The 21,677-nt window shown below is 44.9% G+C and overlaps 2 protein-coding genes across 2 annotated transcripts in view; one reads left to right on the plus strand and one right to left on the minus strand.

Annotated features, from left to right (window-relative positions):
• REL (REL proto-oncogene, NF-kB subunit) overlaps window positions 1-19,175 on the plus strand; it is a 42,120-nt gene extending 22,945 nt beyond the window's left edge. The window contains exons 8-13 of the mRNA XM_009282513.2: window positions 6,979-7,119; window positions 11,950-12,054; window positions 12,379-12,591; window positions 12,902-12,970; window positions 13,081-13,155; window positions 13,807-19,175. Of these exons, the coding sequence (XP_009280788.2) occupies window positions 6,979-7,119; window positions 11,950-12,054; window positions 12,379-12,591; window positions 12,902-12,970; window positions 13,081-13,155; window positions 13,807-14,597 (1,394 nt within the window). The 3' untranslated portion in view covers window positions 14,598-19,175. The remainder of the gene's footprint in view (window positions 1-6,978; window positions 7,120-11,949; window positions 12,055-12,378; window positions 12,592-12,901; window positions 12,971-13,080; window positions 13,156-13,806) is intronic.
• A 62-nt stretch (window positions 19,176-19,237) lies between these two features.
• The window catches only part of PUS10 (pseudouridylate synthase 10), a 31,839-nt gene continuing 29,399 nt past the window's right edge, over window positions 19,238-21,677 (minus strand). Inside the window, exons 16-17 of the mRNA XM_009282514.2 lie at window positions 21,338-21,437; window positions 19,238-19,641 (exon numbers count right to left, since the gene is read on the minus strand). Coding sequence (XP_009280789.1) covers window positions 19,603-19,641; window positions 21,338-21,437 — 139 coding nt within the window. The 3' untranslated portion in view covers window positions 19,238-19,602. The remainder of the gene's footprint in view (window positions 19,642-21,337; window positions 21,438-21,677) is intronic.

Consider the following 21,677-nt stretch of genomic DNA (forward strand, 5'->3'; position numbering starts at 1 on the left):
CCAGCCCACTTTGCTGCAGGGGAGCGCCTGCTTCATCAGGGGGCTTATCGGGCCACCACGGATTACAGCGATTAAGCAAAACCTTAGGAACCAAAAGAAGACTCTTGGCAAGAATTCGGGAGTTGGGAACGGTTTGAGAGCGGAAAGCACCAGAGTCCTCTCTAATGAATGCCCCGGATGTTAAAAGAAACTTTACACTTCTGTCCTTAAACTGAAACAAATGTGTAACCCCCCCCCCAACTAAACTCTCGGGCTGAAAATCTTGGTAAGTGAGAGCTGTCGGCTTTTCAAGAGGCGCGGAGCAAATCCGCTTGAGGGAAGCTAAATGTTCTGATCATAACACGACTTTAGCTTTTAACTTTGGAAAGCCCTTTGTTCTTTCGTTCCTCATGCAAATGCTTCTTGCTGTTTATGCTGAAATTTTTCTATTAACCTAAAGGACAGACGCTTTTCAAATTGGTTAAAAATGAAAAGGAAAATTAGCAAGTGGAGACCAAAAAATGCTGACTCTTTTTTTTTTTTTTCCATACTATAAACAGAAACTGCTGAAAAACGTGTTAGAAACGTACAGAGGCCCACGGATATATTCGCTTAAATCTGTTCCAGTTTTACCTTTTTCAGATTGAACTTCAAACAGGAAAAGAACCCAGATTCAGAGGAACCTTGTCTAGACAAAGCAAGGACTGAGTTTCGGCAGTTTCAATTGCATTCCCAGTTCATCCCTTGGCTTTTGTATCAGGCCAGGCCGTTCACCTTCCCTGCGCTTCTTTCTTCTGTAAAACAGGGAAATGTAACCATAGTAGTTTGGGCATTTATTGACTGTAGGTTAGCATCTGAGTTTTACAGTCATCTGCGCTAATCAACCCCCTGAGTTTTTGCTTCTTTTAAAGTTCACGGAGCGTTGCTGATGCACGTTCTGTTTACAGGTACGTGCAAAGGTTTCCTTTTTCTGCAGAATTGATGGAAGCTTACCTCTTCGTGGATCACAGAGCTATAAACCAGGCATGGGTGTATCGGGAGAAGAAACACAGTGCTGCCACGGTCCTTCCCTCCCCTTGTTCCCAGCTTCTACCTCTCAGCAAGTGCTAGTAGATGGTATTAGGCCTCTGGACGTGGAGCTGGACGGCCTGGCCCCGTCATCCAGTACTGGGTGTCCAGTTGCCGAACCCCAGGTACAAAGAGAGCCCAGTGTTCTGCTTTTGACAGCAAGGCACAAACGGCACACCAGGTCATCTGCTCTTTTCTTGGTACCAGTATGGTCGTAGTTCACTTAGAAACAGCAAATGTAGCATTAAACTGGCTGGCGAGGTCCTTTTTAGCTGCGTAGAGTTCAGCTACGGGAGACACCAGTCGAGTACTTGGGCAACGTAGCGTGTGCTCTGTTACCAGCCTGCTTGTAGCCCTTTCTAAGGCTAGCTGCCATATAGCTACATGAGACACGGTCACAGCTGTGGCTGCAGCGCAGATGTGGGCTGGGGGGAGTAAACTGAACCCGAAATGTACTTCCCAGGCACGGAGAGGGACCTGTGACTTGCACCCGATTTCCCTGACTGCTTGAACCTGGCACCAACCAGCACCGGCACTGGAAGGGGCAGTCCTTCCTTTCGCTGCGCCTGTCTGCTTCCGCCGTCTCCCTTGCGCCGGGGCTAGCGGTCGTGGGAACCGGCTGACTGAAAACAAGCCTTTTCCTCTTTTCTTCTGGCAAGTTAGTTCCGAGCCGGATCGGTTCCTTGATCTGATTCACCACATGAGAGCTAGTCCCAGCGTAAGAGCGGTGCTGGGAACGAAGGTCGGGCAGAGCCAGCCTTTTACAGCAAAACCTCTGGCGTAGGCTGGGTTAAACGGATCGGTCGGTATCAGGGCTAAGGAGGGTATCTTTGCGCTCCAGGAGCAAAACACTTGAGGCAAACCACCTCTGTGTCATCACTTAAATGAAACTGAGCTCCCAGCGTATCCCTAAATTAAAAATCATCATCTGCGTAAGAGAAAAGGCAGGATCCAGCTCATCGTGATTATTAACGATGTGTGTTCCTGAGCGGTCTCCTTGGCAAAGTGTTTTTGTTTGCGGGAGGTCACTCTCTTTGTCTGAGATCTAGCGCGGCTCGTAGGCCCCTCGTTGCGAAGGGAAGGTCACAAGATGTCCCTTTGCAGGGTAAACTGGTATTCTCAGCGTAGCCCTCTCTGAATGTGTCACACCACATCATTTGCCCTGGAAGTTTCCATGCAGGTTAAGTTTAGATGCTAAAGTACCTCCAACTCCACCCACTCCCGAAGCTTCTGACATCATTAGTCTAGAAGCTGGGTGGAGGGCTGTATGTGAGGAATCTGCTACTTAATCAGGTATCACGTTATCAGTCAAAAAAACAAACACTTCATCACTTCTCTTCAGTGTTCAGAATAAGCTTTCACTTTCCCTGTAGCATCACCTTATGAGTAAACATCAGAGCCCTTAATCCCCCAGTAATTTCATCAGATAACTGGTATTTTAGTAGCCTTTGTGGATGTTGAAGACTGTTAAAATAGTAAAAAACATTAGAAATTAATAAACTGGAACAAACAGGAGGCCGGATCTTACCGGCATCTTTAATTTTGTGCCCGAACTTGGAATTGCACGTTGGTGGGGTGGACCCAGAAAGTCTCCACTTTTGTGTTACCAGAAGCAAATCCAAGAATTCCTCTCATTCAGTAGAAAGCCAGCGGGGCATCTCTGGACTTTAGTGACATAAACCTCTGGGAGAGGGACAGCCCAAACCTAATGCCTCTTGTCGCGTGAGCTGCTCGGGTTAGCCAGCACAGGTTGGAAGGAGTTCACGGTTTTAGCTTGCGTGGAAATAGTAAAACATTAGAAATTAATAAACTGGAACAAACAGGAGGCCGGATCTTACCGGCATCTTTAATTTTGTGCCCGAACTTGGAATTGCACGTTGGTGGGGTGGACCCAGAAAGTCTCCACTTTTGTGTTACCAGAAGCAAATCCAAGAATTCCTCTCATTCAGTAGAAAGCCAGCGGGGCATCTCTGGACTTTAGTGACATAAACCTCTGGGAGAGGGACAGCCCAAACCTAATGCCTCTTGTCGCGTGAGCTGCTCGGGTTAGCCAGCACAGGTTGGAAGGAGTTCACGGTTTTAGCTCGCGTGGGGTGTTTTTGTGCCCACGCTGGGACTGTACTGGTCTCTTCCCACGAGAGCGGATCATGGATTAGGGAACGGTTTCAAGAGGTAATTATTTTTGAAGTCGGGGAATCGGCGTTTCTTTCAGAAGAGTTCTAACCAGATTTATAAAGACAGGATTCGCTAGTTGTTGTAGCCCCTTTCAGGCTGAACAGCTAATACTCCCCAGGTTTGACTGTAACTCTAGATACTGGTTTTTAAATCCTGTCGCAGAATCTTGGTGAGTGGGGTTAGTTTTCTTTTTCCATTGTGCAGGTGGTCTTTTTACGGCTTTTGTTGGCAGCTTGTCCCACAATTAACTTAGAATTTTGATTCTTTTTAAACTTCATTTTCATTTCTATGCGTTTGAGTTGCTAAGCGTTACTTTTGAAAGCTCTCCTTCGCCTTGTAAAAGAGCTGTACTTACAAACGTTCCTTCGTATGCTCCTGTTTGCATAGGTAACTGCGGAAAATGAATTTCTGCCAGGTTAAGGCTAGGGGTTTTTTTTATTAGATTGGGCCATCGTAGGAGCGTACCTAGATTGTTGGTTGGGTTCCAGCTCTTTCGGTTGGAGTCGTATGAAGACAGTAAGGTGTGGTACCACACAGCGAGAAGCAGTCAGAGGAGGAAGTTGAACTCTTGCCAAAAAACCAGAGTACTTCTTCCTTTTATTCGTGCGTCGTGCTCGAGCCTTTTTTTTTTTTACCGTATCTGCTCCCAACGCGCCGCATCGTGCGACGTTTTTTCCTGCACGTGTGTAATGGCACTGGTTTCAGTAGAGCTGCTTGTGTGGAGCTTGCACGGGGTTGATGGAGTGGCTGCTCTTCTTCTCCAGTCCTTTCTGTTCCCGAAATCTTTAACAGCGTTTCTTAATTTTAATAACTTCAGGTTTGTCAGGTTTAACCCTGTCTGTTGTCCTGCAGTACAGAAGTCGGTGAAATAACACTGAATGACACGACCATCCTCCGTACGGCCATACTCCGGGCATTAGTCAGTGTGTTTGTCTGCCTCGTTTTTGTTTGTTTTTAATATTCTTCGGGTGTAAGCCAGCATCCATTCGAGTTAGTGGCTACTCTCAAATTGACTTCAGAGGGAGCAGAATTAGGCGTTCGTTAAAAATAACAGCATTTTATTTTCTTTGGGTGATTGTCCTTTAGGTGGGAATGAAACACGTTTTGAAATTGGTGAAAGCTGTGCGCTTCTTTATAGGAACGTGGAATCTAGCCTTTATGTTCTTTTTCAGCGTGTCATCACAAGATGGAGTTGCAGCTGTCTTGTTCTCCTTTTTTGCTCTGTTATGTTCTTCTCATCTGGTTAAAAATAGCCCAAGAGGAATCAGTCTTGACTGAGCGCTTCCTCTTTCAAACTACGGATTTTTTTTTTTTAAATTGTACTAAATCATTTATAAGAACATGCAAATTGGGAGCAGTGTTTTCTGGTGTAATACGATGAGCTGTATACAGCAGTTCTGTTTCTTGCCATTATTGGCACACCACACCTTTCCCGTACCAGGTGGTTGAACAGATTTACTGGGAATTTGTGAAAGTTCATAGTATAGGAAATGATGTAACTTGAACATTCGCGTTACTAATTTTCCCCACATCTAGTGTATTTTTGCATTTGTAGAGTTCTCTTAAGCTTGAAGTCCGCTATTATTCGTTTCTGGGGAAGAGGCTGCCGCGCCTGTGGAGAACGCGGGGCAGGAGTGGCGCTGCTTGAACCTGTGAGCGAGGGGCTTGATGGCACAACCACCGAGTCCTCGCTTCGCACTCAGAATCGAAAGCCGGATCCAGATGTTGTGCTTGGGTTCTATCTACAGGGAGTTGGCTTAGACAAAGGTATTGAGTCTCTAGGCTCAATTTAATTTTTAAGAGGTTTGAAATTTGGCTACCGCTTGGGCTCTCTGGCCGGATCCACGTGGTCACCGATGGCTAACGCAACGCAGGAGCGTGAGCCTTGATGCCGGAGCGTCCTTGGGAGAGCTAATTGCCCGCTGGCCGTGGTGTCAGAGCACGGATTAGAATCACCTCAGCTGCTGGGAGCGAAGTAGCGCGTTGCTCTTCTGATTACCCCTTCTGCAAGGTGCAACCTAGAGAATGCGCTCCTTTTTATTCTCGAAATCAGGCTGTAGGAAGAGGCAGCCGGGCTGCGGAGTCTGCCAAAGCTGACTTAGGCTGAACGGCTGCATGTTCCAAACCTGTTTTCTAAAGATCCTATTTCATTAAGTTAGCAGGTCAGCTAATGAAGTACCTTAAATTATAAAACTTCGCTCTGCGTATCTGGCAATACAGTCAGGCACCAACCTGCAAAGGGCACGCTGGCAAAACTCCCCTGGGCACCAACGTTCCTGAAGTTACGTATGTAGTTGCTGCTTAGTTTTGTACTCGCTGAGGCGTTTGTCTTGAAATATTGCGGATCGCGGACTTTTAAAAGGGAAAGGTGATTCGATTTCTTTTCACAGCAGAGACCAGGAGAAACTGAGATATTCAGAGCACAGGAAAGACTAAAAATGCCAGTGGAAAGTATTCTGAGCTCAGTGCGTTTATTATTTCACACTATCAAAAGGTGAAAGGAAGAAGTCATTCAAGTGGGCATTGTGGAATCCCACTCGCGGCAGGGTGGGTGGGCCAACCCAGTGACAAATGTTAAAGGTCAGAGCATTGCAATCTAATCAGTACAGCGTGGTCCCCAGGCTTCTTATCGCAGGCACGTTTAATCTTTTATTCTTGCGAGAGGCCTTCGAAAGGGCAGGGGAAGGAGCGAACCGGAGCGGTTGTGTTCTGTTGACTTGGCGCATGTTCACTTCAGGTAATTGCGGGGAGTATCTTAACTATGCTGAACTGCCGCTTCGAATGAGTTTGGGGAAGAGCGCCACCTTAAATGATTTTAATTATCAGTACTTCTACTTAAATGGAATTAAATCGGTCTCTCATTTTGCTAGCACTGAACGTCAACGTAATAGTTAATGTCAGACCTTAAAGGAAAGCATCGAGTTCGGAGAGGGCTGCTTTTCCCAGGATCGCCCGTTAAGGTGGGAGCACGTGAAATGTTCGGTAGTGATATCCCAGGTCCTACGTCCTGAAATTAAAATAAGCGGAAGAGTGAACAAAACTGAAATGCTGAGCTTGGGTTATTTATTATTACTGTGTTTTACACTGGGAGGAATATGTAGGGAAACAGATCCTTTCCAGCAAGGGTTTGCTTGTTGTGTTATGAAATTATATCATAAAGACACCACTGATCGCTATTCTCAAAGGTACTGAAGTGACACAGATGTCGATGGGAGGGGGGAGATGGTTTGTGGTGTTCCGGCTTCGTTCTTGCCCCAAGAACTGCCTTCGGATTATTTTTCCGTCTCAGTTTCTAGAGGAAAATAACGATATGTAGCACAAGTCTCTCACTGTTGCTGAAAACCTTCAGCTAGGTCCTACGACTTACTTCTATTGAAAGACTTCTTTTTGGCAGCGGCATTCATTTTGTAAATTTTATCGTGCACAAACGAGAGAGGAACATGTCCAGGGAATGACTTTTAAACTATAGATACACGAAACTGGTCTGGAAGGCAAGGTGAGGAAAGCAGGCGCAAGAAACAGCTGGAGAAGTGGGACAGTTTAGCCTTGTTTGATGAAGGGAGAGCGTTAAAGGCTTCCGTTTTCATTTTATTTATTCATGCAGCCCCTGTAAAGCTAGCAGGGACTATGGGCACATTCCGTCTGCCTTGGCAACACCATCTCTGTTACCGGCAGAGATTCATCCCCAGTTTGTTAAAGAATTACTGCTGGTTTTGATGACTAATCCTCAGTCTTGTCTTTCCTTCTGCTGTTCAGTGCCTGAAGAACAGCTGCACAACATCGATGAGTATGATCTCAACGTTGTCCGCCTCTGCTTCCAAGCTTTCCTCCCCGACGAACATGGCAACTACACGTTAGCTCTTCCTCCTTTGATTTCCAACCCCATCTATGACAACAGTAAGTACCCACTCGGTCAAATGTCTTATTCCCCCCCCCCACCCACTTTGTTTTTCTCGTTCACTTGGGATGAAAAATGCCAGGCCGGTTTCTGAGGTCCGTGCCAGTCTTCTGGGTCACTTCTGTGGTTTGGGACTGCTACACGCGTGTCTAACACGTGGCAAGCCAGGGAGGATATACTCAGAAGATGATCCCGGGGTGAAGTGTTGGCTGACCAGAGTAAGAATTGTCCGTCGCATCCGTGGACTCGCGCACGGGTGCTTTTTCAGCCCTTGTTCGCGTATCGCAGCAGTGACTGCGAGGAAAGGCCTGCTCCTGACGTGCCAAGCGATTTAGATAAGTAGTAGCGAGATGGACGGCTGCCCTAAGGCTGTGAGCTCTTTTCCAAGGATGTCCTCGCAAGCCTGTTTGTACCCCTGGAGGAGTCTTGCCTTTGCCTTGTGAGGGCTCTGGAGCAGGACTCGAGAGAGAGGTTTATCCCAGTGGGAACCTGCCTTAACGCTTTTATATATCCCTTTTGTATCCCGGTCGGTTGCCCTTTTCAGTGTATCGGTAGGTAACGGGGGAATGTTTGATCGTGCTCTGGGAGGGTGCAGAAGTACGTGAAACACCCCTTCTTGGGACTGTCTGCCACATTCCACAAAACTGGACTTCCGTACGGCTTTGGCAGGTCGCTGCAGTTGAGGATTTCAGCCCTCAGCATGTGCAGGACTTCTCTCCTGGAGAAGAACAGCAGAAGAGCTTTTAATAATTGGAAGTTTTTTGGCAGTGGTTTTTATTTCTGCAGTGAAAGTGTTTCCACGCTAAATATTTAAGGTCACTACTTTAGCAGAAGCTACTGAATAAAATGAGGCCTGCATTTTATAAAGTTGATGTTAGAATTGTGTTGATGTGGGCATAATCACTATGAAAATGTCGCGTATGAACTCGGGTGTCTTTGATACTTTTAGAGTCTCTTCTAAAATTATCTAGAAGTTGGAACCGTGTGCATTGTGTTATTGAGAACCCTTGCAGCCCTAAAATAATTAGGGCTGAGAGCAAATTGATGTAGATTTGCAGCGATGTCTCAGATGCCATTTAGAAATGTGCCAAATCATGATTACTCGTCTACGTTGATTGACGTCAGTCTTTGCGAAGCTGCTGAAATGACAGATAGCTGCGTGGTGGGGAAGCTTGGTTTTTTAGTGTGGGTGTATGTGGGCAGCTCCTGATATACTATAGGTGTCTAAAATCCTCCCTGTAACGTAGCAGCGGTGTAAATAAAAGAGTGCATAACTGCAACCACAAATCGTAAAAATTACGCTGCTCTTGCCTGGACCAGCAGTTTCAGATCTTGAATTTCTTTTTAAGATGTTAGCCTTTTTAAACCTGCTCGGTCATACAGAACTGGGTAAGGTCAGGTTAGAACTTCGGATAAAAGATAAAACCGTACGGTACAGCGGGCTTGGAAATCCTAGATTGTTAGATTTCAAGCTTTCGCAGATCCGTCCAGACCAGGAGCAAAAAGGTACTCAGAGCTTTCCTGAAAATCAGCTTCCGCGTTTTAAACCTAGCGTTTTCTTCACTTTCTAATACTTCGTAGTCTCCACCCGCTTTGGATAGCGGAGGTACGTAAGAATAATACGGACGTAATACGGTGGCAACCACATTAGCAGAGACCGCAAGTTTATAAAATTCAGTATTACAGGCAGCTTCTGTTTTCAGTTGCTTATAACGTTAACTGGTTTTGAACAGAAATTTCCCAAGTTGCGTATCTTACCACGCTGAAAACTCTTGGGAAGAGTCGGAGAAAGCGGCGTACCGTTTCTGAGAAATGAGGTTAGGGAGAACGTGTTGTTCTGCCCTTGTTGAAAGTGACGTGATTTTTGGTGAGAAGCTCGTTTTTCTAGGGATCTGTTACCAGGGACGTGCTTTTGGGGAGCGAGGAACAGGAATCGGGCAGGAGTCGAGGCGACGGGGAGGTGAGGGCGTGCGCGGGGGGGAGATGGGAAGCAGCACGGCGCGACAGAGGCCCCAGAGAACATCTCCCTCTGAGGCTGCTCTGCTACCCGGTGTTCCTGCCCGGCACCGGGGCTGACAGCAGAGAGAGGTGCGTCCACGCCTGCTGGCATTTGTTTCTTTCCTTTATCCTCCCTTCTAAACTCCCCTTAAAATAAAAGACAAAACAACAAAACCCAGCCTAGGAGACCTTCCCAAAAACCTGTTAAAAAGGACACCGAGCGCCGTTCGAGCATACAGAAGTGAAACAAAGGTAAAATTAGGCTTCTCCTTGCCATTCTTAATTTACCCTTCCTGTGAAAAACGCACCATGACACTGTCAATCATATGATCCTGTGCTGTTTCTGGGTTTGTTTTGTTTCCCCTCCCTTCAAAGTTTCTGATTCATTCAGCAAATGAAGTGGCATGTGTCATGTAGCGAGGCTGTAGCACCCGCTTCTCCCAATAATAACAACAGTAATAGCTGCAGATAGTGACTACGTAATTGGGGTCTGGCCTGAGGTTACCAGGAGCTCTGTTTTAAGCACAGTCTGCGCGACAGAGGCCCCAGAGAACGTCTCCCTCTGAGGCTGCTGCCAAACCCGGTGTTCCTGCCCGGCACCGGGGCTGACAGCAGAGCGCGGTGCGTCCACGCCTGCTGGCATTTGTTTCTTTCCTTTATCCTCCCTTCTAAACTCCCCTTAAAATAAAAGACAAAACAACAAAACCCAGCCTAGGAGACCTTCCCAAAAACCTGTTAAAAAGGACACCGAGTGCCGTTCGAGCATACAGAAGTGAAACAAAGGTAAAATTAGGCTTCTCCTTGCCATTCTTAATTTACCCTTCCTGTGAAAAACGCACCATGACACTGTCAATCATATGATCCTGTGCTGTTTCTGGGTTTGTTTTGTTTCCCCTCCCTTCAAAGTTTCTGATTCATTCAGCAAATGAAGTGGCATGTGTCATGTAGCGAGGCTGTAGCACCCGCTTCTCCCAATAATAACAACAGTAATAGCTGCAGATAGTGACTACGTAATTGGGGTCTGGCCTGAGGTTACCAGGAGCTCTGTTTTAAGCACAGTCTGTGTTGCGCTACAGCGTACCTGTTAGAGTACCATGAGAGACTGGGCAGGAATTGACTCAAATTGAGAGTCTAAAGTAGATTTCTTTTTTTTTTTTTTTTTGAGGGTGACACCGGGAGCTTTGGTTTTTTTTTTCATTTGTTTGTTTTGTTTCCCCTCCCTTCAAAGTTTCTGATTCATTCAGCAAATGAAGTGGCATGTGTCATGTAGCGAGGCTGTAGCACCCGCTTCTCCCAATAATAACAACAGTAATAGCTGCAGATAGTGACTACGTAATTGGGGTCTGGCCTGAGGTTACCAGGAGCTCTGTTTTAAGCACAGTCTGTGTTGCGCTACAGCGCGTACCTGTGAGTACCATGAGAGACTGGGCAGGAATTGACTCAAATTGAGAGTCTAAAGTAGATGTCTTTTTTTTTTTTTTTTTGAGGGTGACACCGTGAGCTTTGGTTTTGTATTTCATCTCTCTGCCTGGAACAGGGAGCCCGTGGTGGTGTGGAGCCTCCTGTTGCTGTGGCGGGAGGAGGATCAGTTCCTGGGTCGTAAAGCGGCACCAGCCGCATCCTCCCTGGCGTTTTAAATACATTTGGAGTTGATGTCTTGATGTAATAAGATGAGGGAACATCACAGCGCAGTGTAGTTTCGTTCTGTTGGGATTGGAGGGGTGGAAGAGGGTGCAGTAGACCGTGAATACGGTCACAGACGGTGGCAGAAAAATGAGCGTCAGTTGCTTCGTACGTTAGCTGAAGACGGGGTCTTGAAATTGGCATGTGCTCATGTACTTAAAAGTATCGACACAGCATATAGGCACAGGGGGTGAACTTGAAATTCTGGAGAGAGTTCTTCCATTCTGGCTTTTTTTTGTTTGTTCTTTGTTACTTCTGAATCGCTATATTGTGACATTAGTGCCCTTTTAAAGAAATTGTAGCATAGCCCACAAAGCTCCAAGGGGGCCGTTCTTTCTTGCGGTAGGCTCCTGTCCGTATTTACCCTGCAGGAAAGCTGCCGCTGCTGAGCGGGGCCAGACGCCGTCAGGCAGCGCTTGTCTCTGTCCCGCATGAGTCCCCCGTAGCCATCGGGTTGTTTGGATGCAGCGTGCAGGCTTGGGTGGCGGTTAATTTATTGCGACATACAACGCTACCAGAGATTGTGCACGGGGCGGCTCTCCAGCCGCGACTATCACGAGTGCCGTCCACGTACAGCCACAGCTTGGAGTTGGATTTTGAGCGCTTTCGGGTGAAATCTGCTACCCTGAGTTAAAGGCATGAAAGTTAAGACTCCTAGATCTGCTCTCAAACACCTAGAGAGGGTAACAGAGGAGAGGTTTGATGGCCAAGCGTGTTTGGTACTCAGAGAGGGGAATTTTCTTGACTTGCTAGCCCAGCTTTTTCCAGAGAAGCATGACTGTAACAGGTAATCAGTCCCTCAAGCTGTAGAATTCAAAGCAGTTCTTTGAAGGGCAGCAGCGCTGAGCACAATAACGTCATTCGGGGACATATTTTGAGACTACTCTAGGATAGTCAGGGAGTAAGCGGCACAGCTGCACTGGTATCTTGTGTTTGGGGATGAGCGGCCGAGAGCTGTAGGATCACAGAACGTCAAGCCCCGCTTCTCAGTTTCCGTAGGGAGCGACTTGTTTAGTGTGGAGTCCAGGCTGTGGCACACTCCTCCAGCTGTTGCCTTCCCTTCCCCTGCCGTAACTCTTGGCACCTCGTCTTCAACAGTGACAAAGTTACAGGAATTCTTTACCATCAAATGGCCTGTTTGTTTCCAGGAGCTCCCAACACAGCAGAACTAAGAATTTGTCGTGTGAACAAGAACTGTGGAAGCGTAAAAGGAGGAGACGAAATATTTCTACTGTGTGACAAAGTTCAAAAAGGTAATCTTGACTAGGTTTGGTTTCTGCACCACCACCACCCCCCCCTTTGTTCCAAATGGCTGACACTACCACTTTCTAGCTGGGGAACTTAAACCCTTCACCATGCTCCCGTGTAAGCAGTCTGGTTTTATAGCTGGGCAGAACAGCTTTCAGGTTCAAGGGCTCTCAGCACCTCTGAAAGATACTCGGTGCCTTTAAAGTCGAGCCATTTACTTTGCACCTGAATTCTGAGTCAGACTCCTCTCCTTGTTCCCCTTCCCTTTTTTTCTGCTGCAAGTTTTCAGTTTCCGGCTTAACAAGCATCTTCTGTTTCTAATGGACTAGATGATATAGAAGTCAGATTTGTCTTGGACAACTGGGAGGCCAAAGGTTCCTTCTCACAAGCTGACGTTCACCGTCAAGTTGCAATTGTGTTCAGAACGCCGCCGTTTCTCAAAGACATCACCGAGCCCGTCACGGTGAAGATGCAGCTGCGAAGACCTTCAGACCAGGAAGTCAGTGAACCTATGGATTTCCGATACCTACCAGATGAAAAGGGTACGGTTCCAATTAGCCGAGTTTCTGAAAAGCCGTTAGCAGTGCAGAACTCGTGTTGATAATAAACAGTAGCTTAACTAGGAAAAATTTCACAACGCTACTTCTACAAAGTAGATTTTGGGGTTTCAAAAGCCACAATAGTCAGTTTGCTCCCTCTTTCAATGAAAATATCAAGAATCGCCGTTAATAACATTGTCTTGGTTAGTACTGTCATGTCTGAAATATTTTTCTCTAAATGTATTTTACTAAAATTGACTACAATTATCAAAGGGAAACTTAACGCTTTTTCCTTCTACTCCTTTCTCTCTAGATCCGTATGGCAACAAAGCAAAAAGGCAAAGATCAACGCTGGCTTGGCAAAAGCTCATACAGGACTGTGGTAAGGAAAAATACTTGTCTCTTTCTTGTTCGAGTGAACTTAGATTTAGATGGAGTTCTTTTATATAAAAGCAAACATTCAGTGTAGACTCGTGCTTTCTTCCATCCCAGGAACAAACGCAGCAGAGAGGCCCAAAGTAGCTCCGTTCCCGGCTGTCACTCCTGAAGGGAAGCTGATCAAGAAAGGTAGGATTCTGCACGCCTGTCCCAATCCGACAGCGGTTTGAAACAAATAGTTGCCTGACTGCTGTGGGGAAGGGGGTTTTTCAGGGGGGGGCACTGAAGTTCCCAAGGCAGCAGTAGCACCCGTCTCTTACTTTCCCTCCTCCGGATTCTCCTCCAAGCCTCAGCCGTGCTGCAACTTCCCCTTTGCACAGGAGAGGGCTACACCTTCTTCATCTTTAAGCATTTCGCTAGCTTTCAGCCTTAATTTAGATAACTACCCCTTTTCTCTGCGTTGAGATACTCGGCCCTTCCAGCGTACGCTCAGTTCCTGGCCTTCCCTCCTCTTTGCTTGAAATTCTAATACTCCCTTGAGGGTTTCTTCCTGTAAGATACTGGTACTTTTGACTGTACGACCTAAAACCATCAGTTCTCCACTTAAACGTAGCTGTCACCTTCAGCGTTTGCCATAGAGGGGTGAGGCGGATAGCTGTCTTGCTGCTGTCCAGAAATCTAGCGTCCACCCTGGAGAGCAGTTAAGCAAGTACGAAAGTGCAAATGCACGTATAATCTTACTAAGATAGCACTGGTTTTGCTTCGCTTTTTACCATTTGTCATTTTAAAAAAATACAAAAAGCGGCATTAAAATGCAGTCACGTCTTTCCCTTTCCATAGAACCAAACATGTTTTCATCCGCACTGATGATGCCGGGGCTAGGAACCCTGGCCAACGCTAGTCAGATCTACCCTGTCTGCAACCAGATTCCCCATCAGCCCGTGCAGGTGGGGCCAGGGAAGCAAGACACGCTCTCCTCGTGCTGGCAGCAGCTGTACAGCACCCCCTCCTCAGCCGGCAGCCTGCTCAATGCGCACCCACAGAACAGCTTTGGGGCAGATGTGCCTCAGCCTGCCGCTCAGGGCAGCGGCTCTCTCCCAGCTTTCCACGACAACCCTCTGAACTGGCCCGATGAGAAGGATTCAGGCTTCTACCGGAATTTCGGCAGCACCAACGGGATGGGAGCAGTGGCGGTGTCAACTGCAGACATGCAGAGCGTTTCTAGTAACAGCATCGTGCACCAGGCTCATCCCGCCAGCGTCTCCACAGCCAGCATCGTGAACATGGAGACCGATGACATGAACTGCACTAGTATAAACTTCGAAAAGTATAATCCAGTGTTAAATGCAAGCAACCACAGGCAGCAGCTCCATCAGGTGCCTCCAGCTTGCCCGTCTGTAGCAGCCCCGGGCAGCACGCCTTTTAATTCGCAGTCTAACTTAGCTGATCCAGCAGTTTACAATTTTATAGACCAAGAAGTTTTAAGCGAATCAAGACTATCCACCAACCCGATGCAGAACCATCAGAATAGCATTGCAGATAACCAGTACTATGACACCGACGGTGTCCACACTGATGAGCTCTATCAGTCTTTCCAATTCGATAACATATTGCAAAACTATAACCACTGAGCCAGCCCGTCAGGCTGGAAAGCGGGTACGTAGAGCTTTTCAGATGGCTAGCTGTGTGAAGAGGAGTAACTTACCCTTCTGGAGTCCCTGCTTTCTCTTTCAGAATGTTACTATGCGAGTTTCGTGATATGACAAGGTTATGTATTAAAGCCCAAAGACCGGTGCCCGTAAAGAAGAGAGGTGAGAGTAGGGTTTGGGGCTCTGTACCTTAAAATCACCTTGTATACGTATTTTTACGCTGTTGGAAAAGGGAACTGTTAACACTTATATCTTCCTTACCTTTGGGGACTGTAAAAGCTGGCACCTTCAGAAGGGTTAAAATCTCAAATACTTCACAGGCTTAAAATTGTTTGAAAAATAACCATTTTTGCTATGGAAATGAAATTTCAATTTTGATAGGACAGAAATTAGGAAAAAAACCTGCATATGGGCACTCTAGTTCAGACTCGCTTAACAGTGTTAAAGTTTTACTTGACTTACCTGGAAGGTTTAGGTTTCCTGCCCTCTTTCGTATAAAATACTCTTCTCCTAAAACAAGATCATGCATTGATTTTTCACGTTTTCACCACTCTCCATTTGCTTTGAAGGCAAATTTACTCTAAAATTTTTTTAATGACTATGTCATTGTTAGGTATATTTTTAAAAGACCGGAAGGTTTGAGGTTTTTAAATAGCCCAGTGCTGTTGTAAATTAATCACTGCACAAAAGAATGAACAAGAAAGTAAGGACTTCTCTGCACTTCATCCAAAGTGTACTCTTTTAAATGATAAACCCCCGTTGCTTTAGGAATGGAGCACGCTGTTATTTCTGTGGAATTTTGTGTGTGTGTGTGTGTGGCTGTGACGTGTATGTTATGTTGAACTACAGAAATACGTTGAGCCAAAGCATCTACATCATCTTCCCTCAGGTATCCCGGCAGTTTCCTGCTATGCAAGTGACTGCTTAAGAGAAGGCTCAGATCCTGCCTCCCTGCCATCCCCTCCCACCCTGCCGTCCCCTCCCCAGAAAGCATTGAGGCAAACCTGGAGGCAGTCTTAGTGCAGCCTCATCTAGATACACTGTATTAACAATTTAAGGCCATTTCAGTCAGAACTAATTAAAAACACTCCTCTATACTCTGCGTCAGAAACGGGAACTTACTCCCTTTCACTTCCTTCCCAGTCTTCATTCTTAGCCTGAGTTGCGAGATGTTCGGTGACAACTCGCCTGGATTTAACTGGCTAGGTAAGACACTCTACTCTGTGACATAGGGCTTTATTATTTTTTAAGAAGTAACAGAGCAAGAAATATGTGAGTATTTCTTAAGTTATACAGCTGTTTTGTATGGCAGATAAGGCTTCAGAATCTAATCGTTGCTGTTTGGCAACATAAAACTTGAAAGAAGCAATCCTTGGAAACGATGGAAAGAAGCAATAAAAAAAAAAAGCACATTCCGCTACAGAAGAAAAACAAAACCCGCAACCCTAAATCAAAAAAGCCACTTGAGACTTACAGTTGTACGCAAGGCAGAAGGGGACTCCGAAAAAACCTCCGCGGTTTATAGGCAACCAATGACTCCTTAACTGCAGTAATTCACTGCATTCAAAGCAGTAAGGTGCTGCTGCTGTAATGCATTACGCCAGTTACACAGGTTTGGCACAATATGCTCCTTAGAAAATGTGTAGAACGTACGAAGTTTGAAAAACTGCTTCCCCTAACTCACAGGTGCACAACGCGGCGAATTGGCTCCCCACACTTTAAAGCAGTTTTTCCTCACTTCTGCATCGCTCCTCTGCAGCTTAAGTAAGCGAAAGACCAAAGAAATATAAAGTAAGCTTGAAATGTGTTGTTTATTCAGTTCTGTTTTGAAGTTCTCAGTTTTAAGTATATTAAATGCAAACATTTTGCTCACTTCATAGAAAGCTCTTTATAGTACAATTTGTTTTTACTGTATAATTAAATATTTTCAAGGTTCTGTTTTCCTTTGTAAACGAGTTGGTTTGGTAATTAAAAAACTGGTTATACTAAGTACTCAGCTTCTGCAACCTTCTCAGACTCATGACATCCCTCACCGCAGGACAGCCAGAGAACTGGGAGAAGGTAGGTTATGGGTCGCTTACCCTGGGGCTTTCGAGAGTATTTTCTGCTCGCAAGTACTCTTGGCCACTACAAAACCTAAAGCGACGTGTGCAGTAAGCGTTCACCTGCGCTCAGCAGTTTTTTTGTGGCAGAGCAGTCGACTTTTTAGTCAGAGGGACTGAAGTCGACTTTTTAGGACAGACGTCTTTCACGTTCAGCTAGAGCTGTGCTACTGGTACAGCTTTCTCCAGGTTCAGCTAAGCTGATGCAAAAAAAAAAAATGGGGGGGTGTGGGGTGACCAATTGTTGGGAGAAATACAACGGCTTTACGTTGAGTCCTTCCAGTGCAAAGAAGGATGGTGCTAAGGAGCACCGGACCACATTTTTTAGTATTTTTCACACAATGCGCTAGAAAATATCTACCTTTTTCACACGTCTCATGAACAAGATTAGATCTTATTTTCACAAAACCGTCCTATTTGAGTACTCACAAGGAGGCATTTTACTTTTAAAAATAAGATGAAGGCCAAAGTACAACATTAATATTATTGCTGCAATACTCATTACAGATAAAGATAGTTCAAAGCGTTTACCTTGTATTAGAAACTGCAGACTTTAAACAAAGTTCAAAAAACAGATTACCTCGCTCATTTTCATATTTTCACATGATCACTGAACAGTAACTAAAGAGCTGTAGAGATGTTTGCATCATCAGCGCTTTTTTCTTCCCCCCCTCATTTGGATATTTCACATTTCTCATAAAAATAAGCAATTTGGGAATTTTTGGTGGACCTCTCTACGTTGTACGGAGAAGAGATTAGACTCAGCACATTTAGTGTAATCTTTATAGCCTTGTTTATCTGCACTTTGGCTTTTAACATGATCTCCACTGTCACCGTGATAACGTACAACATATTGCAGAAAGAGCTGCGGATGGGAGCACCTTGAGTATCCTTGCACTACGACAGGAGCCGGAGCCCTTTCTGCTTCTGCCTTGTTAGCTCTATTTCCCCCTTGGAACAGCTCTTCTCATGTCTGTCATGTCCATAGTGCAGTCTTGTTTACATTTTTTTTTTCCCCTGTAGTTTATGGAATTTATAAATTGTATTTTAGCTCACTTTGAGTTTCAAGAAATCACATAGATACGAGACTGAAATTCTCTTTTGTTTGTTTTCTGAATTTGGTTTCCTAAGTTTTCCATCATTCATGACACTTCCTTTCTGGGTACAGATTATTATCTGAGACAACTATTCCTGGAATCTGTTGCTCATCACAGCTTTAAGATTAAAACCAAAAAAAATACTGCTGTCTGAATCATGTATTTTGTGTTAGAAAAACAGGAGCTTCTGAACTACTGCCATACTTATGTTACAGTTGACTAGGAAAACAAATGACGAGAGACAAGTTTTGACAGCTCATCACAGGCAGAGTGTATAATATTTAGACTAATTTTTCAAGATCAGTTTTTAGGACCTCCTTGGAAAACGTATTTATTAATGCCTTTTTGAGCCTTCAGCTAAAGTTACCGTGCAGCTGTTCTATTATGAGGTCTTGGCACCACTGAATTGAAGGTAAGACGTTGCAGTAATCCTCCCTGTCCCCAAACAGTGGTTTGTCTTGGCAAATATTACCCTCGTTATTTCTGAAGTGGTAATTAATGAAGAGCCCTTAAATTCCAACCCTTAATTTCTTGTCGATAGTTTAACTCTCTTCTGTACTTCAGCTGAGCAGAAGCATCTTCCTAATGGATTAACATGATAGAGGCATAAAAGTGGCTTCTCCTAAAGATGTAGGTGGTGGGACCTGGCTAATAAACAAAAATAATCCTGCAGCGCAGCCCCTGCTTTGTGTGAAACATTTAAAATAACACAAGCAAAGGAAAAAAAAAAACCTCAGGTCTTCCCTATTCCAGGCAAGTTCCTAGGCAATGTTCAGCTCTTCCAGGCATCCATCCAAGGTTGGGTACTAGAAAAAAATACGTACTATGCTACAAACCAAAGCTTTTTAATCTCTGACTTGTTCTTTCAATACCAACATTCTTCAGTACATCTCGTATTTGCCTGTACTTTGGGGTTCTTGGTATTCCTATTTTTCTTTAGATTTCCATCGTGCACCACTGCCAGGAGTTCCCAATCTTTTTATATACAGTGACTCAACTGGGGAAATCCTATGCCTGAAGAGGACTGTAATCAGGCCAGAGAGCTGCTGAGGCCTCGAGTGCCTCAACTGCTGTTTCTAGGAAGCATTGCTGATGTTTTTAAATGAGAAAAGCTTGGTTTCAAGTGCAAAGTTTTCCTCTGAAAACTGTTTTTCCCTTTGAAAAGTGCTTTGTCTGGGAGACAAATTTACCCATCTCTAAAACTGACGCTGCCCAAAAAGCAGTCAGCAGAGAGCAGAGTGCTGCCTCGTTCCAAGCACTAGCCTACTGGTTTCAGAGACTCCCTGACTTTTGGGAAATACTCCTGCACGAACAGTGCTCAGAAAAAGTTAGGACTGGGTTTCAGGTAACTCAGTGCTACCTGCATCCAGACAAGAAAGCTGCAGCATCCAATATAAAAAGAGTTAAAACCATCTGGCTTGAGGGAGGGTTATTTAAAATGTTTTAATTAAAAACTACTGCACATTTGATGTACTTGCTCAGTACACCATTTGCACGTTACACCATTTATCTTTTTCTCAATTGTTTTTTAAAAAGACGACTTATCAATACACTAGCTTACCAAAATCTTTTTATGCGCAGAAGAAATTAAAATAAGGCTAGAGATTGAACGAACACTACCTGTTTCAGAGTGTTTAAAGTCGATTCAAAGTAACAGTATCCTTTGGCAGATCAACATGATCCAAACGTTCAACAGAAATACTTTGCAACCAAGCTGTAATACTGTACAGCGTTCAGTAACCAGCTGCTGACAGAGTTGCTGCTTCTTCCTCGTCCCAACTTGAAAAGTTAATTATCCAATGTTGGAGGCCAGTCAACATCAACAGACTAGAAGAGCAGGGAAGGGGGGGGGGGAAAAAAAGCAAAATCAGCAGACTTTATATATGCAAAATATCAAGAGACTTGCTGTCAGAACTCTATGCTTGTCAGCTACAGGCTAATAGTGTAAAGAAACAGAGTAAAGGACGCCAAAATAAGAGACAGGGGACAAGGCAAGCAGGAGACAGTGGCATGAAACAGCCACCTTCTAGTGATGCCATGTGTGCCTGCCGAGAGCTCTCTGGGAGCTGGGTTTCCTTCATAAAGCAGAGTCACAACTCCTTGTACTACTACTTCCCAGCGTCATTTGACGTTGGGCTACATTTGCGAGTGTCCAGGACTGTTAATTAGAAACGTGAACCACCTCCATCTTCTACCCATCCTATAGATGGGCCGTTACGATGTGAAAACAAACAACTTGTTGATTGATGCCACAGAAATACTCAGGTATTGGGCAGCGCAGGCAAGGTTCAAGTAGAAAACCATCACCTGTCCCCAAACCTGCCTCCTGAGCAAGGAAAACTAGACTAAAAGAATAAGCTGTCAAGCATTATGCGCAAGAATTATCTAGGCAACATCATTAACAGTCATCCTGACTGTTAGTCAAAAGGGACAAAACATGCCTGACACTTTATTAGAAGCAAATGTTGTAATTACAGCTTGGATTATGTCTTTCTTCCCTGGCCTCCCTGAGGCCACATCTCCAATTCCCTTTGGGCATAAACTTGTTGCTCACCCACTTCCAAAAGCAGAACACCCTACGCTACCGTAGTATCACCATTTGCAATCGCAACACGGCATGTTAAACGCAGTCTTGGCTTCAAGACTGCCTGCATTAATCATACCTACTCCTTGCCTAATCTACAACTTCATCAAAGGATTAGGCTCTTAGGCTGAGCTAAAATGCATCGTTAGCAACATGACTAATTATTTTCTAGTCCCTAGACTTCTTTCACAGTTATGCCCAATAACTGTAGTGACATCTATCCATACGAGAGCGATGCTCATCAGCCCGAGCCCCAAGTCAGGCGTTCCTGTTTTCAGAAGTAACAGAAGTGCCCTCTGCAAGCTCTCTTTCTGTATTATCCCACCAAAGACAGGCAAAAAACTGCAAGTCTCTTCGGCAAAATGTAACACGGGCAGCTTTCCAGAAATACATGAGAACGAGCATGTTGATGACTGGCTACTTGAAATGAAAACCCACATTTTAAATAAACCTTGCCAAACCACTAGGTTAAATATTAAATCCATATCTCTACGTACATTCTTTTAACCAAAACAAATTTTGTTTTTTCATCTGACTCCAGCAAGTGAACAGATATAATTTCTTGCTGTGTTTGAACCAGCACTGGAACAGGAAGCCAAAATCTCTCCTTTTTCACCCGACCTGGTTTTGAAAAGCAATGATGTGGTACGTGTAGCCTTGCTTGATGTGGTACATGTAGCCTTGCTAAGCTCTGTTCCACTGGGTGCTAATAATAAGTGTCATCAATTCACGGTATGTCCTCCCATCCCTCCCCGGCATGAATTCAGCAAAGGAAGCCTGTCACATGTGGCGGCGTGGTACAAACCACTATTGTTGCATTAACATCAATTTTTCTATTAACTGTGGTAAGGAACGTTGATTCGATTAGAGCAATTCCACCATCTCACAAATGCAACTACGTTACTGATTTCCAGGAAAGATAAATGGCAAACAACTTACTTCTACATCCAGCTCCAGAATGTCGGCGGTTCTATTCAGTAGGGAGCCAATATTGGGCTTTGTTCTTCCAAAGTCTCCATGCACAAATTCTTTAATGTAGCTAGGAATACTGGCTAAGGAAAGGTGTATTTCACCACAAAGAAATCAAAAGGGGAAAAAAAAAAAAAAAAGAGTATGGTGAAAAACGCTCAAAGCAAAAATAGCGTCTTTTTCCAATTTGCAGCGAACGTCCTGTTAAGCCCATACCCATCTTTAAAAGACATCCTAATTCTTGGCTTCTGACTCTAATGCCAAAAACTGCACTATCGACCTGTATTTTCTGTTTTATTCCAAAGCGAGC

The sequence above is a fragment of the Aptenodytes forsteri genome, unplaced genomic scaffold (assembly GCF_000699145.1).
Source record: "Aptenodytes forsteri isolate BGI_AS27 unplaced genomic scaffold, ASM69914v1 Scaffold5, whole genome shotgun sequence".
Lineage (NCBI taxonomy): Eukaryota > Metazoa > Chordata > Aves > Sphenisciformes > Spheniscidae > Aptenodytes > Aptenodytes forsteri.